Raw genomic sequence first — 21,076 nt, 5'->3', positions numbered from 1 at the left:
AGGGGTGGGCACCTGTAATCCCAGCTGCTTGGGAGACCGAGGAAGGAGAATTGCTTGAACCCAGGAGGCGGTGGTTGCAGTGAGCAGAGATCGCACCACTGCACTCCAGGTGGGAGACAGAGCGAGACTCCATCTCAAAAAACAAAACAAAAACAAAAACAAAAATTAGTTGGGCGTTGTGGCTCACACCCGTAATCCCAGCTACTTGGGAGGCTGACAGACAAGAATTGCTTGAACTCGGGAGGCGGAGGTTACAGTGAGCTGAAATTGCACTACTGCACTCTAGCCTGGGCAACAGGGCGAGACTCCGTCTCAAAAACCCAAAAAAAGCAGGGAGTGATAAAAATGTTCTAGAATTATAAAGTGGTGATGGCTCGAATATACAATAAAGGATGCCGAATTTTATACTTTGAAAGGATGAATTTATAGGACATAAACCCTAACTCAATAAAAAATTAACAAGAAAAACAACAGCACTAAGAAGCATCACCTTCTTCATCAATATCTGCTTACGCTATTTCATCATAAATCCAAGCAGATAGAATCTGAACCCAAGAAGAAATTAGGAAAACGGGACTCAAACTGTGGTTGAGGCCTTAAAGTAGGGATCAAGCAGTCAAAACAACTTGTGCTTATACCAAATTCTACAGTAAGGTAGCCTCCTGTAGCTGTAACATAGTGGCGCACTGAGCTACATCCCAATTTGGCTAACTACTCGATATTGGGCTGGCTGCCAACATCATTACCTCCTAAATCAGCCTTATTATTTCTTTCCAAAGCCTCATAAACGTATTTGAAGACTCTAAAAAAATTGCTCATCATCTGAGACTCAAAAAGCATGTGTTTTGCTACACACAAATGAGGACCATTGAACAGATTGCTATTTTCTATCAGCACACACAGTCTGGCGACTGAGATAACACGGTTGAGTTACATTTCATGTGACTAGCAGGAAGGCAAACAGCATCTGCACACATACCCTGGCAGATCGCTCCATTGTGTACGCCAAGCCAGAATGAACGATGTCTTTCTCAGATGCACCCTATTAGGGAAAAAGAACACATGTTTAACAAAAACACAAAGACCTGCTTTGTGTCCCTGGATAAGACGACAAAGGATTCTTAAGTCAATATATGACCAGACAGAATTTTTTGTCTTTCAGCAAAGATATGTCATTTCTGTACAGTATCAAAGATACAGTATCTTGATACTCAAGTAACAATTTATTTGTATTATATTTGACAGCAAACAAATACCCATGAAATAAGATTATGGTACAACAGTGAAGACAATTTTTGGACCTGGACACATGAGGGTATGGAGTGAGATGAGCACCCTCCACTCACGGAGACGCAGATGCACTGAGCAATGTGTTACGCTGTTCATGCCATGGTGCGTTCACCTCGGCTCCCCAGAGAACAGGGACACCACCCAGAACACAGAAAGGAATCTCATTAAACCCCAAAGCGGCTTGGGGGTAGAATTCTGCCTGCGTATTCAGTACTGCCAGCAACTTTTAAAGTTGTATAGATCTTAGCAGCTTCTTAATTTTACTGAACAGGAAACTAAGGACCAGAGAAGCTGGTCAACGTTACAGATAGCTATTTTTAGAGTTAGGATATGATCCAGGGACTTCACCATCAAGTCAGGTTCTCTCTTTCCTAATTTGTTTCTTGAAATGCTTTTTTAAAAATTAAGGATAATTAACTCACTACCACTCTTAAGGTGACCCAGCTACCAGGAGCTGGGTAGGTGTGGAAGCTCCCAGGCTGCCTCAGTTTTATCTGTGAACAGATAGCAGGTCATGACTTGGAGTGCAAGGCAGTGAGAAGAGGAGAAAATACGATGTAATCGCTCAGGAGATGGGCAGAATGAATGCAACACGGAAAAGCAGTATGACTGCTGGGCAGCTCTGAGCACATACTTCAGGTTAGTGGTTAGGATGTGAACTGCCAGCAGGCCTCCTACAGGGTAGAGGCATGGAAGAGACTGCTGGGATTTAATCAGGGCTTAGGTGTTAACAAGGGAGTATGACGAAGGAAACAAGACCGGGGAGTGACTGTAATGATGGAGCATGGAATTTAAGTTAGATAAGGAGGGAAGTGAGGGCGCTGGGGGATGAGGGACAGTGGAAACATGGCAGGGTCATGATGTGGGTCCTGATATAGCCAAACAGGGACAGGGGGAAATAAGAAAGAGAGAGGTGGAGAACCCCCCTTTTTTTTTTTAACTAACAAGGCATATGCTGGGCAGTGGGGTGACCAAAGATAGTGGTGAACAGCCCTCTGGCAGCGGCAGTAGCAGCACAAGCCCTTCCAATGCACTACTAGCCACTCGGGATGGATGTCATGTATGAAACAGTGGCACACAGGAGACTTTCAATGACAGCCACAGAACTGCAGTGACACTTAAGCAGGGAAGGGACTGGTGTATTCCAGATAGAAGGACCAGAACAAAGACATCACTCTAGGAAAAAGGAAGGCTTACTGAGGGGAACGGTTAGTACCTAGAATGGCTAAAGCATTTTTTCTTTCTTTAAAACAAAACCTTTAACTTTTTCCCATGTTGCAATATGTCTCAGAACGGTTTTCTATCACTGAATATTTCATAAGAAGATATATGATAACTTAGCCATTGTAATATATTCTTAAACTATGACTGAATATTTCCTAAGATGTATTATAAGATATATTATAACTCAGCCATTTCCCTGCACTTGAACTTTAAATAAAACCAAATTTAAAAACTGTCTACACTGTTTTTCTTCTTTTTTTCTTTTGAGATGGAGTTTCGCTGTTGTTGCCCAGGCTGGAGAGCAGTGGCATGATCTTGGCTCACTGCAACCTCTGCCTACCAGGTTCAAGCTATTCTCCTGCCTCAGTCTCCCAAGTAGCTGGGACTACAAGCACGCCACCACGGCCGGCTAATTTTTTGTATTTTTAGTAGAGATGGAGTTTCGCCATGTTGGCCAGGCTGGTCTTGAACTCCTGACCTCAGGTGATCCACCTGCCTTGGCCTCCCAAAGTGCTGGGATTAGAGGTGTGAGCCACTGCGCCCGGCCTACACGTAGTTTCAGTAACATCACCGTGCATGGAGTGGTTCCTCCTCTTTTGAATTATTTTCTTAGGATAAATTCCCAGACAGGAGATTATCATAGCACCAAAGGGCAGGAACACTTTAATAACTTCACATTTTCCAAAGAGCTGCACCAATCTGCACTGTCACTAGAATAAAGGTACAACTGTTTCACTACATACATGGTGTGGTACAACTGTGGGGTGAGCACACTCACCGATATCCTGTCTTGGAACTCTGCCGTGGGTACAATGGGAATAGTTCCACCATGCTTTCCAAATTTTCTTTCTAAACTCTCTTGAACAGACACTATAGAAAAAACAAAAAAACAAGAGATCAAGATATTGCTAACAGAAAAAAAAAAAAAAGTAGAATCAAAAGTAGTCCCAAACTATAACTGTAACCCAAAAACTTATACAGAGTTTTAAAGACATAAAAGGGTTAATCATTTAAAACTCAGTCAAGAAGGAATAAAACACATCGCCAATTTCCTATATAAATGTGGATTTAGGTCACTGCTCTGTTTCCATAACACCCATTACCAGGGTTTTTCCTTGGCTCTATTAAAAAGAAAATGCTGGGGGAAAAAGAAAAGGAAATAGATGGAACACTTCACCCAGATTCTCACAGTGGGCTGAGTAGAGAAGCTCAGTAGGAGGTCTTGGTCTTATTTCAGCTTGATGAGAAATTCTACTCTTAACTGTGGAGCTTACTCTAGTCAAAGAAAAACAAGTATTCTCATCAGGAGTCTCAAAAACAATTCTTGACACTAGACAGGCCTTTACTAAGAGCAACCAGAGACAGAACTGAGTATTGACAGTGGGGTTTTAAAATCACACTTAAATAAATATTATTGGCTGGGCGTGGTGGCTCATGGCTGTAATCCCAGCACTTTGGGAGGCTGAGGCAGGCGGATCACGAGGTCAGGAGATCAAGGCTATCCTGGCCAACATGGTGACACCTCGTCTCTACTAAAAATACAAAAATTAGCCGGGTATGGCGGCGAGTGTCTGTAATCCCAGCTACTTGGGAGGGTGAGGCAGGAGAATTGCTTGAACCTGGGAGGTGGAGGCTGCAGTAAGCTGAGTTCGCGCCACTGCACTCCAGCCTGGGTGACGGAGCGAGACTCCCTCTTAACAAAAGAAAAAAAAAAAGTAAATTATATTCTGTGAATATTACAACACAGAATAAAAATCTGGATATAAGTATATGGGAGAGTTAATATCCAGAAAGACATTGTGCATTTTTGGTCTAGGTTTCATGAGACAAAATATTATTTTCTTTTCTGAGACTCAATTCTTTCCCAAAGGGATAAGTTCTCTTAAGTGGACCTTTTTACAGTCTTTTAGCTGGCTCAGAAGATGGGTTTTGGTGAACAAGATTATCGACACTCACTGAGCAAGTGGTAGTTAGAATCCCTTTCATATTTGAAGGTCAAACGGCCATAGCTGACATGATTTAGATTCTTCAGCCACTCAAAGTAAGATACTGTCACTCCTCCAGCATTCAGGTAGAGATCCTATACACAAAAATAAGACACCAAAGAAATTAGAAGACGATGGTTTTAGTAAAAGCTTAAAATGAACCTAAGACCTTAATTTCAATACCAAGGTAGACTGAACTTCAACTATCACAAATATATTTTAGCTAGTATCAGGAATTTCACACTTAATTTAACACTCCTCCCCACCTCGCCTAATTCCATCTAACGCTTTTTCTATTTAGGGGGAAAAAATCATTGTTTGGCTTATTAATCAATGAATGTTAATAATCTTTGGTTAGAGCCTCTTCTCTACCAGAAGTTCTCAGACTAAATGGCTTGCCCACCAACCAATTGGATTGGACCGTCCACAGGGCCTCTCAGAAGACAGGATTCTTTCTCCTATTACCTAAGGGTAGCCTATTTCAGTTACATTAAATATGTTAAGCACTTTCAGCAAAGGGGGTTCTTTAAAATGCATTCCAAGCCCACACTAATTTCTAATAACTTTTTGGTGTAGACTAATGCTTACCTGCTAAAAAACCTGAGCATGTGTGCCTCATATTCGTTTTCTGAGTAAAGCCGGAAGGGGCACTTGAAATGCATAAGGTTAGGAATCATACAGAAAATCTTAGAACTTAAGTTAGAATAGTGTTTCTAACACAGCACACATTTCTATAACCAGACTCTTAGAAGGTTAAAGACATTCAGTAAAGATCGTGAAATTGGAATAAATGTTTAGATCACAGTGAAAAGTGACAGGCTTAGAACTAACCATGCTTCTACTATATTTTCTCAAAAGTGAAATAAAGATGAATTCACTCCATATAGCTTGGGAGACTAATAATTCCTCTCTTCCTCCAAATTCCTTGCAAAAGACAATTATGATTCTAAGTACATATAAAGCCTAATCAATATAGACGACCTACTGGAATAACCATAATGTTTCTCTCCAGGAAGATCTTGTCCGCTTCTGGAGTTGTTGGCCCATTGGCACCTTCAGCAATGATCTGCAAGAGAGTCAGGAACATAGAGAAATGCCAACAACACCGTCAAATCCCCTCCACTGAGGGCAAGAGATGTGCATATATGAACAAGGGCCTGTGGGGAGAAGTACAGCTTCAGTTAAAATTAAATAGAGGTTATTTTGCTCTACAAAGTGTATAAAACTACCTTTTACTTTCCTGTTTATCTAGGTTTTTAAACTTTTTTACAGGAGTGTCAGGCAGATGCGTTTTTTTTGGTAATGGTTGCACAACTCTGTGCAGGGAGCTAAAAGCCATTAAATTATTTACTTTAAATGGGAGAACTGTATGGTATGTGCAATATATGCCAATAAAGCTGCTAAAAAGAAAGAGAAAACTCAATCAGACTCTTCTATGACCCCCTGACGTCATTCACATTGATAATGTTAGTTCTGGTTTTTATAATGTTGTCACCTTGGCTTTGACTCTGGGCGCGTTGGATTTGGTCAACTGCTTCTCACTGGCAGCTGGGATCAGTATGTCACAGTCGGCCTCCAAGATGCTTCCTTCATAGGGCTTTGCCTTGGGGAAGCCCAGAATGGACCCATGTTGCTGCCATTGATTGAAAATCACAATTAATAGCTGCACCCGAGTTTAAATGTTTATATTTAGTGTCTATGCCATAAAAATGTATTAATACCAATTTGAAGTCTTCCAGTTCCTTTGGGTCAATACCATCTGGATTCCATATACTCCCATCAGACTCACCAACAGCAATACATTTAGCACCAAAACGATGTAAATATCTCATAGAGTGTAGGCCCACGTTACCAAATCCCTGTAAAGAACAATTATCCATGACATAAAAATTAAAGACCTGGTATAGACAGCAAGAGTCATATTGTGACCAATGTAAATCCACATTCTGTTCATTTAGAAGCAATTCTCAAAATTCTTTTGCCAAAAGAAACAATGTACTAACTGGTTTCTCTTCAACAATAAAATTCTGTTTAAGAACGTGATGACCGGGCATGGTGGCTCACGCTTTTAATTCCAGCACTTTGGGAGGCTGAGGCAGGTGGATCACTTGGGGTCAGGAGTTCGAGACCAGCTATGGCCAACATGGTGAAACCTGTCTCTACTAAAAATACAAAAAGTAGTCAGGCGTGGTGGTCTGTCCCTGTAATCCCAGCTACTTGGGAGAATGAGGCAGGAGAATCACTTGAACCTGGAAGGTGGAGGTTGCAGTGAGCCAAGATTGCATCACTGCACTCCAGCCTGGGCAAGAGAGTGAGACTCCATCTCAATCAATCAATCAATCAATGGCAGTGGTGGTAAGTACACCACCAGGTCTTTGATGATCAGATGTCGTATGTTGTGAAAAGGGATGTCACTAATTTGGACAAATATAACTTTTTTTTTTTTTTTTAAGAGACTGAGTCTCATTCTGTTACACAGGCTGGAGTGCAATGGCACAATCTTGCCTCAATGCAGCCTCCGCCTCCCAGGTTCAAGTGATTCTCCTGCCTTAGTCTCCCAAGTAGTTGGGGTTACAGGCGCCGCCATCATGCCCGGTTAAGTTTTCTTTTTCTTTTTTTCTTTTGAGATGGAGTCTTGCTCTGTCACCCAGGCTGGAGTGCAGTGGCGTGATCTGGGTTCACTGCAATTAATTAAGATTCTCCTAAGTAAAACACATGTTACCACATCAAATAAATTTGGGTCAATGTGTAAACCTTTCTACATGCTTGCGAAACTTAGAAAATTATGTTGAGAGACTTGCCCTTCTAGATAGAATTTCAAGTTTGAATACTGACCAATATTTTGGTTGAATTTGGTGAGAGTTGGTAACAGTTTCACATCTACTTGAGAGATACTTAAATCAGTTCTAGTTACATGAATCATACCAAGGTTCAAAAAACAAAAGATCTATTACTCTGAAAACCACCACTCTAAAATTTAAGAGATTTGAGATAACTGAATTTTAAAATTACAATTCTAAAAACATTAAAAACTATACTTAATGTCTATCAGTTATTAAGGAAACTTTTTTTTTTTTTACCTGAACAACAAATGTTTTATCTCCAAACCCTGGTGTCATTCCTAAAATGCTCATGTAAGAAGCTTCATTGATGAAGTTTTCAATCCCATGGAAGACACCACGGCCAGTAGCAGAGATGCGTCCATGGATGCCCCCTTGGCTGATGGGTTTACCAGTAACACAGGCATGTGCATTAATATCCTGTAAGAGGGAGTAATTGAAAGAATGAAATGTCAAGTCCAATTTCTCTGTTGAACGAATACAACGAATTAAAGTCAAAGCACATTCTCATTTAATGCTAATGAGGAGTGTGTGTGTATGAATGTATTTAAGGTACACTTTTACCAATAGAGATAACACTCACTTTTTCAGCTTTCTGTTCCTAGAAAATACAATGAAATAGACTATATTTTTGGTTTTTTTTTTTTTTTTCCGAGACAGAGTTTCACGTTGCCCAGGCTGGAGTGCAATGGCGCTATCTTGGCTCACTGCAACCTCTGCCTCCAGGGTTCAAGCAATTCTCCTGAGTAGCTGGGATTGCAGGCATGTGCCACCACACCCAGCTAATTTTGTAATTTTAGTAGATACGGGGTTTCTCCATATTGGTCAGGCTGGTCTTGAATTCCTGACCAAAGGTGATCCGCCCACCTGTGCTAGGATTACAGGCGTGAGGCACCACACCCGGCAAAGTAGACTATATTTTCTGACAGAAGAAACAGAGTGTAGGGATTGAACATCAAGTAAGTACAAATAACATCACAAAAGTAGAGCTAGCTTAGCCTAAAAGCTATCATTCCTTCAACAAGTATTTAAGCTCTACTAAATCAAGGTACATATACATCTCATTCACGAGTGTCTCAAAATCTAGTATAAGACTTGAGCATGTCACCAAAACAGAGCCTGAGACAGGAAGAGGCTTTACAATTTTCTTGGATGGGAAGACTCAATGTTGTATTCTGCCACTTGTTAAAAAGAAGTTTTTAATATAGTTTGATACTTAATATAACAAGATATTCAAGTTCTTTTAAGAGTAGACTAACGAAAGTATTTAATGAAATATTTTTAAAAAGGTATGTGTGCGTGAGAGTCCTGTGCTTCTGTGTGAGCAGAGTATCTTTGGTAGCAGTGGTTAGCTCTGCAAAGTGGAGATGGGGTTAGCAGTCTTCACCACCCATCTTTCCTTCCTCTTTCAACTGAAGATGTGCATATATTCTTGTTCAGAAACACGTGTAATTAAAAAAAAAAGAAGAATGGGGCTCAGGAGGGCTTCCCTTCAAAGGCATCAGTTAGACTATAAACATGGCCACCAGAACACTGTAGAGTAAACTCACTGGTAGCGCAGGAGAAACTAGAGACAGTCTTATTTTATACAGGCAATCAATATAAAATGAAAATCCATATAAAATTTTAAGTCAGTGGCAAAAGTATGAAATAATAAACTTGTTGAAGCAATTCACTTTCCATGTAAACAAAATAAAATGCCTTGCTTCACACCAAACCCCTAACTCCCAGCATTTCCCTAACGTTCCAGCTGGCTGAATTAAAAAGTGATCTATTGGCCGGGCGCGGTGGCTCAAGCCTGTAATCCCAGCACTTTGGGAGGCCGAGACGGGTGGATCACGAGGTCAGGAGATCGAGACCATCCTGGCTAACACGGTGAAACCCCGTCTCCACTAAAAAATACAAAAACCTAGCCGGGTGAAGTGGCGGGCGCCTGTAGTCCCAGCTACTCGGGAGGCTGAGGCCGGAGAATGGCGTGAACCTGGGAGGCGGAGCTTGCAGTGAGCTGAGATCCGGCCACGGCACTCCAGCCTGGGCGACAATGCAAGACTCCGTCTCAAAAAAAAAAAAAAAAAAAAAAGTGATCTATTCTTTATCTGCATTGTTTAAATATTTTTACACAGAGAACTTAGAATTATATTATTTGTATAATTACCAACAAAAAGCATGAAAGAAAGGAAGGGAAATGCAATCTAGTAAAGTGATTTATAAAATTAGTTTTCCCACAGTTTGTTTTCGTGAATAATTAACACTTATGAATACAGAAATGGAAACTGAGTGCCAAATGCTTTTCAACAGTGAGAATGCAAATGCTGGAGCTGAAGGAAATACTGTCTGGGGTCAGGCCTGGCGCCAACTGCCAGGCTCCCCAGCATACATAATGGTCCTGAGAGCCCAGAGAAGAATACATTCTCCCACCAACACTGCACTTCTAGGTGGGGCTAGGACAAAGAGGGCGGCGGCACGTTCAGTTGACATCTACAAATGAATAACAAAAACAACTGCGTCCTTCCCGTAGGCCTTGATTTTAGATTTCCTATCACTGAAAGAAGGAAAACTGTTTATCAGTGTAGTTCAAGGGGCCATGCTTCACCTGAGTCCAGCCTGGCCAACATGGTGAAACACCATCTCTACTAAAAATACAAAAAAAATTAGCCAGGCATGGTGGCAGGCACCTGTAATCCCAGCTACTTGGGAGGCTAAGGCAGGAGAATTGCTTGAACCCGGGAGGGGGAGTTTGCAGTGAGCTGAGATCAGGTAACAGAGTGAGACTCCGTTTCAAAAAAAAAAAAAAAAATTCAAGAGACCACACCCAGATCTCATTGTCAAATGAGTTCCTGACCTCAGGTGATCCACCTGCTTCCGCCTCCCAAAGTGCTGGGATTACAGGCGTGAGCCACCACGCCCAGCTGGTCTTTTGTACTTTTTAAGCAAGACTCTACATTGAATAGTGCAAACCAGTTGGCGGTATGTTATTTGTAGCTTATTCTCAGTGCTAACAGCAAGATAAAGTCTTCTGAAGCACTGCCCCTTGGACTATACTGGTGAACAGTTTTCCTTAAGTGATAAGAAACCTAAAATCAAGGCCTAAGGGAAGGAAGCATAAAAAGGAAGACTTTTTGGGAGGGGCAGTTGAAACCACAATTTCCTGAAGGGTCTATATCGTTCCTGTTTTATTTCAGGGAGTTGTATAACTTACCTGATGTAATACCTATAGATATTTATTTTCTGGTACTTACTAAGGGTTATGTACAGTTCTAAGTGCATTAGATTGTTATTAATCCAATCCTTATATGAGTCTCACAAAGTAGGTACCACTATTACTGTCATTTTGCATAGGAGGAAATGGAGGCACAGAGACTTCCAGGTCACAGAACTGATGGGTGAAGGTGCCAGGGTTGGACTTCAGGTGGTCTGCCCATGTTCCCAGCCACGGCATGACATCACCTCAGGAAATGTCCCCGTTTCCACATTCTTCCTCTTCTCCAAGGCCTGTCTTTTCACTATGAAAAGAATTCCCCAGGCTTTTATTCCCCTGGGGGACTTCACTACCTCTACCAGCCTGCATCTCTTCAGCATTGTCTCTCTCTTGCACCAGTGAATCTGTGGCTCACAGCCAGTACACATGTCAAAAGACAACAAAAACCTTCTTCTTTGGGCAACGGCCACTTTTCAAGCTGTCTTCTTTCTGCTTCTCTCCAGTGCCATTTTTCTTAGTTGGAGGCTATACTTCATGCCCTGCTTCCCTCTTCATATCCCCTTGCAATCTGGGCCCCTGTAGTAGTCTCCTGCCCTCAAGTCTTCAAATGCACACTTAGCTGAGTCACACCTGCTTGAAACCAGCTCTTTGCTGGTTTCCCTGTATTTTCAGGACAAAGACCAAAGTTCTGACAGTCACCTACCAAGCAGTAACCTGGCCTGACCCTTGTTTCTACTGGCCTTTTTTACCCCACCTTTCTTTCTCAACTTTGGCCACAATAGTCAGTCCTTAGCCTCCCAAGTTCACCCAGCTTCCGAACTTCAGAACCTTCCCTCAGGTACTTCCTTCTGTTCCAAACACTTGCCACTACCCCCGCCTAGTCCATGCCCACACACCCGTCTGAGTGCAGACCAGAAGGCTGTAAATCCTAGGAGGCCTTTTCTGACCTTACCTTGAAAGGACTGAAAGGACTGGTTGGGCCTGTTATTCTTTTTTATAGCTTCAAAACAACTTGCAGCAATTTGTCCCAGTTGTAGTGAATACCTGCTTACCCGTGGCCCTGCATGTAGTAGGCATAAATGTATTTTTTGACTCCATTTATCTTCCTATTCCTCAAATGTTTCATCGTTTAAGGTTACACCCCTTTCAGGGACAGGAGTTATGTTTCCTCTCATGTTCAGTTCTGTGGTACTACCTCTGCTCAGTCCCCAGACTCAGGTTCTCCTGGTTCTCTGTGACTCCACCTGGTCCCTTTCCTTAATTCCACATGTATCCAATCCAGTTTTGCTGAGTCTCTCTGTCACGCGCCTCACATGTGCCAATGCTCCTCTCCTGGTCCTCTGGCTCCTGGGCTCGGTGGAAAGGCGCTGACACCACAGGAGGTTCTCTCCTGGCGCCAGCACAGCTGGACACTGCTGCCAGCCTATTCTTACCCAGGAAGGATCAGCAAAGTTTCTCCACTGACTACACGTAAAACACAAACACTGGTGCTTGGTGTTTTCGTCCTGGTTCATTTACCTCTTCATTCTTACTTTCCTTATTTTTTTGAGAAAGGGTCTCTCTCTATTGCCCAAGCTGGAGTGCAGTGGCGCAACCACGGCTCACAGAAGCCTCAACCTCCCAGGCTCAAGCGTGCCTCCCAGGTAGCTGGGATTATAGGTGTATACCACCACGCTTGGCTAATTTTTGTATTTTTTGGAAAGACAGGGTTTCCCCATGTTGTCCAGGCTGCTCTCCAACTCCTGGGCTCAAGTGATCCACCTGCCTTGGCCTCCCAAAGTGCTGGGATTACGAGAACGAGCCACTGAATCCAGCCTTCACTCTTACTTTCTATTACCTTTATAAATAGGCCTTACCTTCAGACAATCTGAACTCTATTGTTTCTCTTCCTCTTATCCTCCAAATCTCTAGATGTTCATATTTTACCCATTTTCAAGGTCTAGCCCAAATATCTCCTCTAGAAAGTCTTATTTCAGAATTCATAATCTCCACCATTGTATTACATTATTTCCATACCTTATCTGCTTATGCGCCTTAGTCCCTCTTTAAATGGAAGCCCTCTGAGGGAAAAATCAGAATTGGATGCTTCTTGATGTATGTTCTAGTGTCTTAGCATACAGAGTGGGCTGCCCTGGTCAGTAAGTGTCCTTTCCCAGTGACAAGTATAGGGCAGCATATAAGTAAAGCACCATCTGTGTTCATTACGATTTAAGAACAGACAAGTAGACATAAAATAATATGCACATCAAGATTATGATTGAATGAGAGAAAAGCCCAGGGATTCTGATATAATCAGTCAAACTGTTAATTCTTGTAGACAGCAAATGCAGAAGCCTCGGGGCTGCCGGTGGGTACTCACATAGTGCCCTATGGTGCTGGCATAGGTATCAGCGATCCAGGACATCTCCCGCTCACCTGTGCTCATGTCTGGGGCAGGCACATCAATGCCAGGACCTGGGGACACAGGGAAAGAGCAGTGCACCAGTTTTTAAGAAAAATTCTTCTCGAACACAAAGATCCTTGCAAGTCTCTGTAATAACCAAGTTACCATGGCTAGAAAACTTTAGATCTCATTTAGGTAACTAATCAAAGTCATAGAAATATTCATTAAATGTTTCACTATAAAATTTAGACACATACAACATTACATAATAATTTCTCCCACTGGCATTTACTTGCTATATGTTTGGAAGTTAGCTATGTACAACAGATATAAGCCACTCCATAGGATTTCTGAGTGTGACCAGAGGATAATCAGTTTAGCTTCTCTTGACCTCATTTCACTAACATGCAATTAGAGATAACAGTACCGTTGTGTTCTATATAAGCAGGATTATTATGGTTAGGGCGTTGACCTGTATGAGACAGTACAGTAACATGCTGCTTAGTAGGGGTATAAGCCCTCCTTACCAAGTAGAGAAAAAGGGGAGTCACATTGCTAAAGCAATTGTGTTAAGCCCCATATTATTTTACTTGTGGAAGAACGTGGCTTTGACCTATTATTCGACACTCAGCACATAAAATTTTAGGCCTTAGCTTTCAGTTCCCCAGATCGTAGCAAATTAAAGTGTTAGGCTAACAAATTAGCTTACAGGCAATAACAGGAATCACTGACTGCACTACTACTGATGGCTACAGTAAGATCTCTGATAAAAACATGTTAAGTGATGCTCACTCAAATCTGTAAAGGTGCAGAAATACTCCTCTCAAACATAGTAAAAATAAAAACAACCTAATTATCTTGTACATCAATTAAATGAACTATGGTATACCTATACAAAGTACTAAATAGCCATTAAAAAGGGTAACTTATATCCATATAAATTACTTGGAATTATCACAAGCATACATATGGAAAAAGGCAGGTTTCATACAGCATGTATAACATGTTCCCACTTACAATTTTCTTTCTCTTGCCCTTTCTCTCTTCCTCCCCATATATTGTTTATAACTTTCTATATTATTTCAACTGTAAAATGCAAACTCATTTTTACAAAATGAAAAACACAACTTAAAAAATGGTTAAACTATTAGGCTGGGCACAGTGGCTCACGGCTGTAATCCCAGCACCTTGGGAGGCTGAGGAGGACGGATCACAAGGTCAGGAGCTCAAGCCCAGCCTGACCAACATGTTGAACTCTGTCTCTCCTAAAAATACAAAAATTAGCTGGGTGTGGAGGCGTGTGCCCATACTCCCAGCTACTCGGGAGGCTGAGGCAGGAGAATTGCTTGAACCGGGGAGGCAGACGTTGCAGTGAGCTCCAGTCTGGTGACAGAGCAAGACTCCGTCTTAAAAAATCCAAGTAGTGGCTGAAAAACAGATACATTCTTTTTTTTTTTTTTTTTAATTTTTATTTTTTGAGACAGAGTTACACTCTTGTTGCCCACGCTGGAGTACAGTGGCATGATCTCAGCTCACTGCAACCTCCGCCTTCCAGGTTCAAGCAATTTTCCTGCCTCAGCCTCCTGAGTAGCTGGGATTACAGGTACCGGCCACCATGCCTGGCTAATTTTTTTTTATTTTTAGTAGAGATGGCGTTTTACCATGTTTGCCAGGCTGGTCTCAAACGCCTGACCTCAGGTGATCTACCTGCCTCAGCCTCCCAAAGTGCTGGGATTACAGGCATGAGCCACCATGCCCGGCCTAACAGATAAATTCTCATATAGAGAAAAAGTATGAGGCGGAAGTTAATCTTTTTTTTAAAAAGCAACTTTTCTAACAGCATGTGACTAGAGTTGGAGATGAAAGGGTAATTTTGGTGCACAGAGATATAAGGGGATGAGAAGGCTGGAGACATCAGGATCCTGCAGAACTTTATATAGGTGATATTTACACTCACACAAGAGAATGAACATGGACCTTTCAAAAGCTTTTCCAAAAGCAGAAGAGGAAGGAATACTCCTCAACTCATTCCATGAGGCTAGAATTGTCCTGATAGACAAAGACATCATAAGAAAACTATAGACCAATGTCACTTACAATAGCATTAAAAGGAATAAAATATTTAGTTGTCAGACTTCTACACCGAGAACTATAAAACATCATTGAAATAAATCAAGAGTCCTAAATAAATGGAAAGACATATCATATTCAGCATTGGAAGGCTTAATATGGTTAAGACGGCAATACTGGTCGAGTGCAGTGGCTCATGCCTATAATCCCAGTATTTTGGGAAGCTGAGGTGGGAAGACTGCTTGAGCTCAGGAGTTTGAGACCAGTCTGAGATACGTGATGAGACCTTGTCTCTACAAAAAATTAAAAAATTAGCCAGGCGCAGTTGCGCATGCCTGTGGTTCTAGCTACTTGGGAGGGTGAGGTGAGAGGATTGCTTGACCCCAGGAGGTCAAGGTTGCAGTGACTGCTGCCTGGTACTCCAGCCTGGGTGAAAGGGCAAAACCCTTTTGGGGAGGGTGGGGAAGACGGCAATACTCCACAAATCGGTGTACAGATTCAATCAAAATCCCAGCCTCTTCTTTTTTGTTTTGTTTTGCAGAAATTTACAAGCTGAGGTTAAACACACATGTGACAGGATCAGGGTTCAGGCTCAGGTCTCAGCCTCAGTCTGACACTCTCTGTGGAAAGGGCAGTCAGGAAATAACAGATAAATAACATCAAACTTGAAGGTTTGCCTAGGAGTGAGAGAAAAAACTCCCTTTGCCTACCTCCTAGGCTTCAAAGCTGTCTGGGCCCAGATGTCAGTTTAGCTGCATCCTGGGTCAATAAGGTTTTTGCGAATTATGCAAATAAATCAAGTTACTAGGGTTTAAGCTGCGTTTTCTTTCAGTATTCCAAGGAATCACTTTTTGACCTTTGGAATTATTAGGTACTTGTCAAGACTGATACAATTAAGCTGGAGATATTACAGATATGGGTGATAAATATGACTGAATAAAGTCTGAAACCATTCAAGACTACTAAATGTGTTTGAGATTTAGGTGAAGAGGAAAGACCTTATAAAAATCATGAGGGCTATTAACAGGATGAACATAACTTCGATTTGCCACATCTCAGAATCAGTAGGTACTCCTGTAAAAGTGTGAGGGAGGTAGTTAACTCATGTTAACTTATGTTAACAGGCTCCGTGCAATGATGCACAAGTTCACAGCAGTGCTGGGGATGCGGCATGTCAAAGGCCCAAATGCCTTTTATTATGAAAGATAGGCCAAATCTAATTAAGTTTTAGAGTTACCTATACTTACTGTATTTCTATATTACGTTATTTCATGACACTTATTTCATGACTTTTTTTTCCTAAAAATGAATCTGAATAGCTTTATTTCTTTTCTCTTTCTTCTTGAGATGTGGTCTCATTTTGTCGCTCAGGCCAGAGTGCAGTAGCACGATCACAGCTCACTACAGCCTCGACCTCCCAGGCTTAAGTGATCCTCCCATCTTAGTAGCTGGGACCACAGACATGCAACATCACGCTTGGATAATGTTTTCATTTTTTGTAGAGATGGGGCTTGCTATATTGCCCAGGGTGGTCTCGAACTTCCAGGCCTCAGCCTCCAAAAATGCTGGGATTACAAGCACGAGCCACCATGCCCAGTCTTTATAGTTTAATTTCATAGGAACTTGTCCATGGTGGGGGAAATGCTGAGAAAAGAAAGTAGAGAAAAATACACTTTATTTCCTATTTAAGTAGACCTTATTTTGTTTAACTATACTGATACTGATAGGGCAAGTATTCTATTACTAAGTAACTATTAACATTCTATTAACTATACTGATAGGGCAAGCATTCTATTAGGTAACTATGTATATTCTATTCAAACAAATTAGAGGCCTTTTAAATAGAAAGGTTTAAACTGCTTGAAAAATAAAGGGTACATGACAAATATTTACATATCATAGAAAAGAATATTCAGATTGCGCACAAAGAACTTATAAACACAGATAATAGTAAGATACAAAAACATTAAGCAAACGAAGATTAGTATCTTCAGAAACGTATGTTTGGCAAAAGCTCTTATAACAAATAGTAGGAGGCCGGGCACAGTGGCTCATGTCTGTAATACCAGCACTTTGGAGTCCGATATGGGTGGATTACCTGAGGTCAGGAGTTCAAGACCAGCCTGACCAACATGGCAAAACCCCATCTCTAGTAAAAATACAAAAATCAGCTGGGTGTGGTGGCACACACCTGTAATCTCAGCTACTTGGGAGGCTGAGACAAAAGAACTGCTTGAACCCAGGAGGCAGATGAGATCATACCACTGCACTCCAGTCTGGGCAATAGAGTGAGACTGTCTCACCAAAAAAAAAAAAAAAGAAATTTTTAGATGTTCCCACTTTATACCAAAATCTATGTGGCTACACATACCAATAAAGCCCTTCTTTGCTAGCTCCATGGTGAACCTCCTTGTGATCTTTTCCAATTCATTATCCTGTAAAATAAGAAAACAACAAAAATGAAAGAAAAAATTGATATAAAGATCACTTGAGATTATAGCTAGCATCTCACTTTCTATTTATAGTACATTTTCATATGTCTTCTCATGTAATCCTTAGAACAACTCATAAAGTAGGCATTGCCATTTTAAAGGTGAGAAAACAAGGGATCAAAAAAGTAGGTTATAAAAACAAGATAGTAGAACTAGGGCTCAAATTCCCATTCTACTAATTCTCCACTGAAAACCACACTAAATCTTAATTAAGATTAATTGAAATATAATTATATCCATTTAAATGGTGAATTTTAAAGAGAATAAAAATCATATGCATTTATGTCTGAATATAATTTAGTATTATGTAAAGCATGGGGACAACCAGTTTGAATTAACTTGGAACTGACTGGATAAAAAGTAAGGTTTTCATAGTCTTAATTAAGATATTTGTCACTAGAATGAGATCCTGACATAATAACTTCAGATCACAGTAATACTTTTTTCTTTTTGAGACAGAGTCTTGCTCTGTTGCCCAGGCTAGAGTGCAGCGGAGAAATCTTGGCTCACTGCAATCTCCACCTCCTGGGTTCAAGCAATTCTCATGCCTGAGCCTCCTTAGAGTAGCTGGGATTACAGGTATGCACCAATACGCCTGGCTAATCAGATCACAGTAATTCTTAAATATGGGTATAAGTGTCTAACAATATGAAGATATTAATTAATTAAGAAAATAATAAAACAAAAAGCAAAAAAGTAGAATGAAAGACTCATAAAAACAAAATCAAACAAAACAGAAAATGATAAAGGACATAGATATTAAGTAGGTGATCTTTATATGGCAAAACACTCAATGAGTTAATTCTTTACATTTTTCTATTTCATTTGAAAAGCAATGGGGACTACTGATCTCACTGATATAGGGGATACAGAGAAGTCCAGTAATTTCAAGTCCTTCATAAATGCACTGTGTGCATAAATGTCACTTTGAGGCCGGGTGCGGTGGCTCACGCCTGCAATCCTAGCACTCTGGGAGGCCGAGGCAGGCGAATCACCTGAGGTCAGGAGTTCAAGACCAGCCTGGCCAACAAGGTGAAATCCCCTCTCTACTAAAAATACAAAAATTAGTTGGGCATGGTGGCATGCACCTGTAATCCTAGTTATGGATCAGGGAGAATCGCTTGAACCCAGGAGGCAGAGGCTGCAGCGAGCCGAGATCGCGCCATTGTACTCCAGCCTGGGCAACAGAGCAAGACTCTGTCTCCAAGAAAACAAACAAACAAACAAACAAAAAACCCAAAAAAACAAATATCACTTTCATACTTACAGTATAGCTCTTGGGATTGATCTTAACACCAGCTTTAGCACCCCCAAACGGCACATCTGAAAGAGAAGGCTGATGGTTGCTATTCCATATAAACGTTAAAAAAAGTAAGATGACAGAAAGCACCACACAATATTAGAAAAACGTGATGCTTTAAGCCTGAATTTCTGAAAATTCAAGAAATAAACCTACCATCATTTTCTAAACTGTACTTCAAGCAACATTTTATTGAACAGAAATTGTTCAATAAAATTGGCTAGCCAAGTTCTAATACATATTTAATGAGTGCTCTTTACCACTTCTAAAAGATAATAGCTTATTTACTATCCTTCTACTATAATTTGGTCTTATTTACAGAATGTGTTGAGGAATTGAAAACAAAAGATATAGACTTAAAATCCAATTAGCTCCTATTTTAAAAAAATCTCCATGTTAAAAAGAGGCTATATCTTAATTTAGACTAATTGAAAAATGATGCAGGTCTTAGTACAACTTAAAAAAAAATCAGTTCTGATAAGGTATATTTCTATAGCATCTTAACAGTAACCATGTGTTATGTTTATTTCCCCAGAGTTGTCATTAGGCAGCAAGAAAGGCGATCACTTACCAACCACCGCACACTTGTATGTCATCAGAGAAGCCAAAGCTTTTACTTCATCTACACTCACGTCAGTGCTGTAACGGATACCTGGTGGTTTTTAAAAAAAAATGTGTTGGGGTGGGTGAGAAAGAAGGGGATATATTTAGAACAAACTTAACTATGATTTCACAAGACAAACATCACTCTGCAATGAATTTTTTTACACTTTCCAGAAGGCTTTTTTATGTTCCTTTTACCTTTGATTTGGGTGACCTGGTTGCAGGGAATTCAAGAATTCAGCTTGCTTTGTCTGGCGGGGGCGGGGTAGGGGTGGTTGGGGTGGGAAACAGGGTCTTGCTGTGTTGCTCAGGCTGAGTGTAGTGGCACAGACATGGCTTACTGTAGCCTCAACCTCCTGGGCTCAGGTAATCCTCCCACCTTGGCCTCCTGAGTAGCTGGGACCACAAGTGCATGCCACCATGCCCAGCTAATTTTTGAATTTTTTGTAGAGACAGGATCTCATCATGTTGCCCAGGTTGGTCTCAAACTCCTGGGCTCAAGTGATCCTCCCACCTTGGCATCCCAAAGTGCTGGGATTACAGGTATGAGCCATTGTGCCTGGCAAGAATTCTGCTTTCTGGTAATTCAGAGACACTGGCAATGAATAGTCACCAGGTTCAAAATACTGTATGTCTAAACAGAGGTTCTGGCTTCAAATGGGTATACTGAAAGAGATCCTTACCTGTTATTCTCCTCACCCACGGCCAACCTCTTTCAATTTGAAGATGAGAAAGCCATTTTCCCTTCCTGAGGCTGAGTGATTCCCTTCACCACTACTGTAAGAAAGGGAGGCAGCCAAGCAGACAGGTGCTAGTACCCCTGTATCTTGTAGCCATTAGGTGTTGGTGTAGGGGATACAGGAAGTGGGGCTGCCCACTGCTTTGGCTTTAGGGGTCTTGGTCAATTACCCTTCCAAGTTTTGGAGTGCTAAGCCACCTTTCTTTCTCTATAGTCCATTGCTTCTCAACCCTGAGGAGGAAAGTCCGAGCGGGGTCGACATTTGACTGCACAGTGCTTGGGGCACTGTGTGTTTGTGTGTGAAGGATACCCACAAGCAGCTGCAGCATTTTTTTCTACCCCCCGACTCCCAACAGATTCAGCCCCTCTTGAAGGGCTGGGTATGATTTCCACTGGGAGTCACAGGTAAGTAATGGAAGCCCCAGCGACATCTCTTTTAAAGAATTCTGAGAATAAAAGTTTTTCAGATAGAAAATATACAGTATCTCATGGACTGGCAGTTTGAGAGAACTTCCCTAGTCAATTTTAAAAGCTAGTTTCTTTATATGTTTCTGAAAACATCAACCTTAATACTGATAATGTTATAAGAGAATTTATTTATTGTACACATGATCATAAAGAGCATATTCTGAAGCTGAGCATACTTATTTGGTCTACTGTAAAAACAACAAATTATACTTAGGAGTATGTGCTTAGAACTGTATCTTGTATATAATTGATTCTCAAATTGTGAGATAAATGTACTCATTATTAAACTTTTAGAATGCAAAATTACAGGTAATTTTTCTAGCACACAGCAGATATCTGTATAGCTCACTTCCCCATTTCATTCAGGTCTGTTAAAAACTTCATTCTGAGAGGCTCTCCCTGACCACTGTATTTAAAAAAGCACCTCTTTCTCACCCCCACTTTCCTGCCTCTCCTACCTTACTTGTTTCTTCATATCGTTTA

At 41.1% G+C, this 21,076-nt stretch overlaps 2 protein-coding genes across 4 annotated transcripts in view; one reads left to right on the top strand and one right to left on the bottom strand.

The window, feature by feature from the left end:
* The window catches only part of LOC112631324 (anthrax toxin receptor-like), a 724,187-nt gene that overhangs the window by 157,572 nt on the left and 545,539 nt on the right, over nt 1-21,076 (top strand).
* The window catches only part of GLUD1 (glutamate dehydrogenase 1), a 38,438-nt gene that overhangs the window by 1,878 nt on the left and 15,484 nt on the right, over nt 1-21,076 (bottom strand). For all 3 annotated transcript variants that reach the window (XM_025396259.1, XM_025396260.1, XM_025396261.1), the window contains 11 exons: nt 19,355-19,435; nt 18,751-18,806; nt 17,363-17,426; nt 12,898-12,992; nt 7,580-7,759; nt 6,221-6,358; nt 5,995-6,132; nt 5,485-5,565; nt 4,471-4,594; nt 3,293-3,384; nt 980-1,042 (listed from right to left, as the gene is read on the bottom strand). In XM_025396259.1, the coding sequence (XP_025252044.1) occupies nt 980-1,042; nt 3,293-3,384; nt 4,471-4,594; nt 5,485-5,565; nt 5,995-6,132; nt 6,221-6,358; nt 7,580-7,759; nt 12,898-12,992; nt 17,363-17,426; nt 18,751-18,806; nt 19,355-19,435 (1,112 nt within the window). The remainder of the gene's footprint in view (nt 1-979; nt 1,043-3,292; nt 3,385-4,470; nt 4,595-5,484; nt 5,566-5,994; nt 6,133-6,220; nt 6,359-7,579; nt 7,760-12,897; nt 12,993-17,362; nt 17,427-18,750; nt 18,807-19,354; nt 19,436-21,076) is intronic.

This window comes from Theropithecus gelada, chromosome 9 (assembly GCF_003255815.1).
Source record: "Theropithecus gelada isolate Dixy chromosome 9, Tgel_1.0, whole genome shotgun sequence".
Lineage (NCBI taxonomy): Eukaryota > Metazoa > Chordata > Mammalia > Primates > Cercopithecidae > Theropithecus > Theropithecus gelada.
Note: the sequence above shows the minus strand (reverse complement) of the source record. Positions and strands in the feature narration are given on the sequence as shown.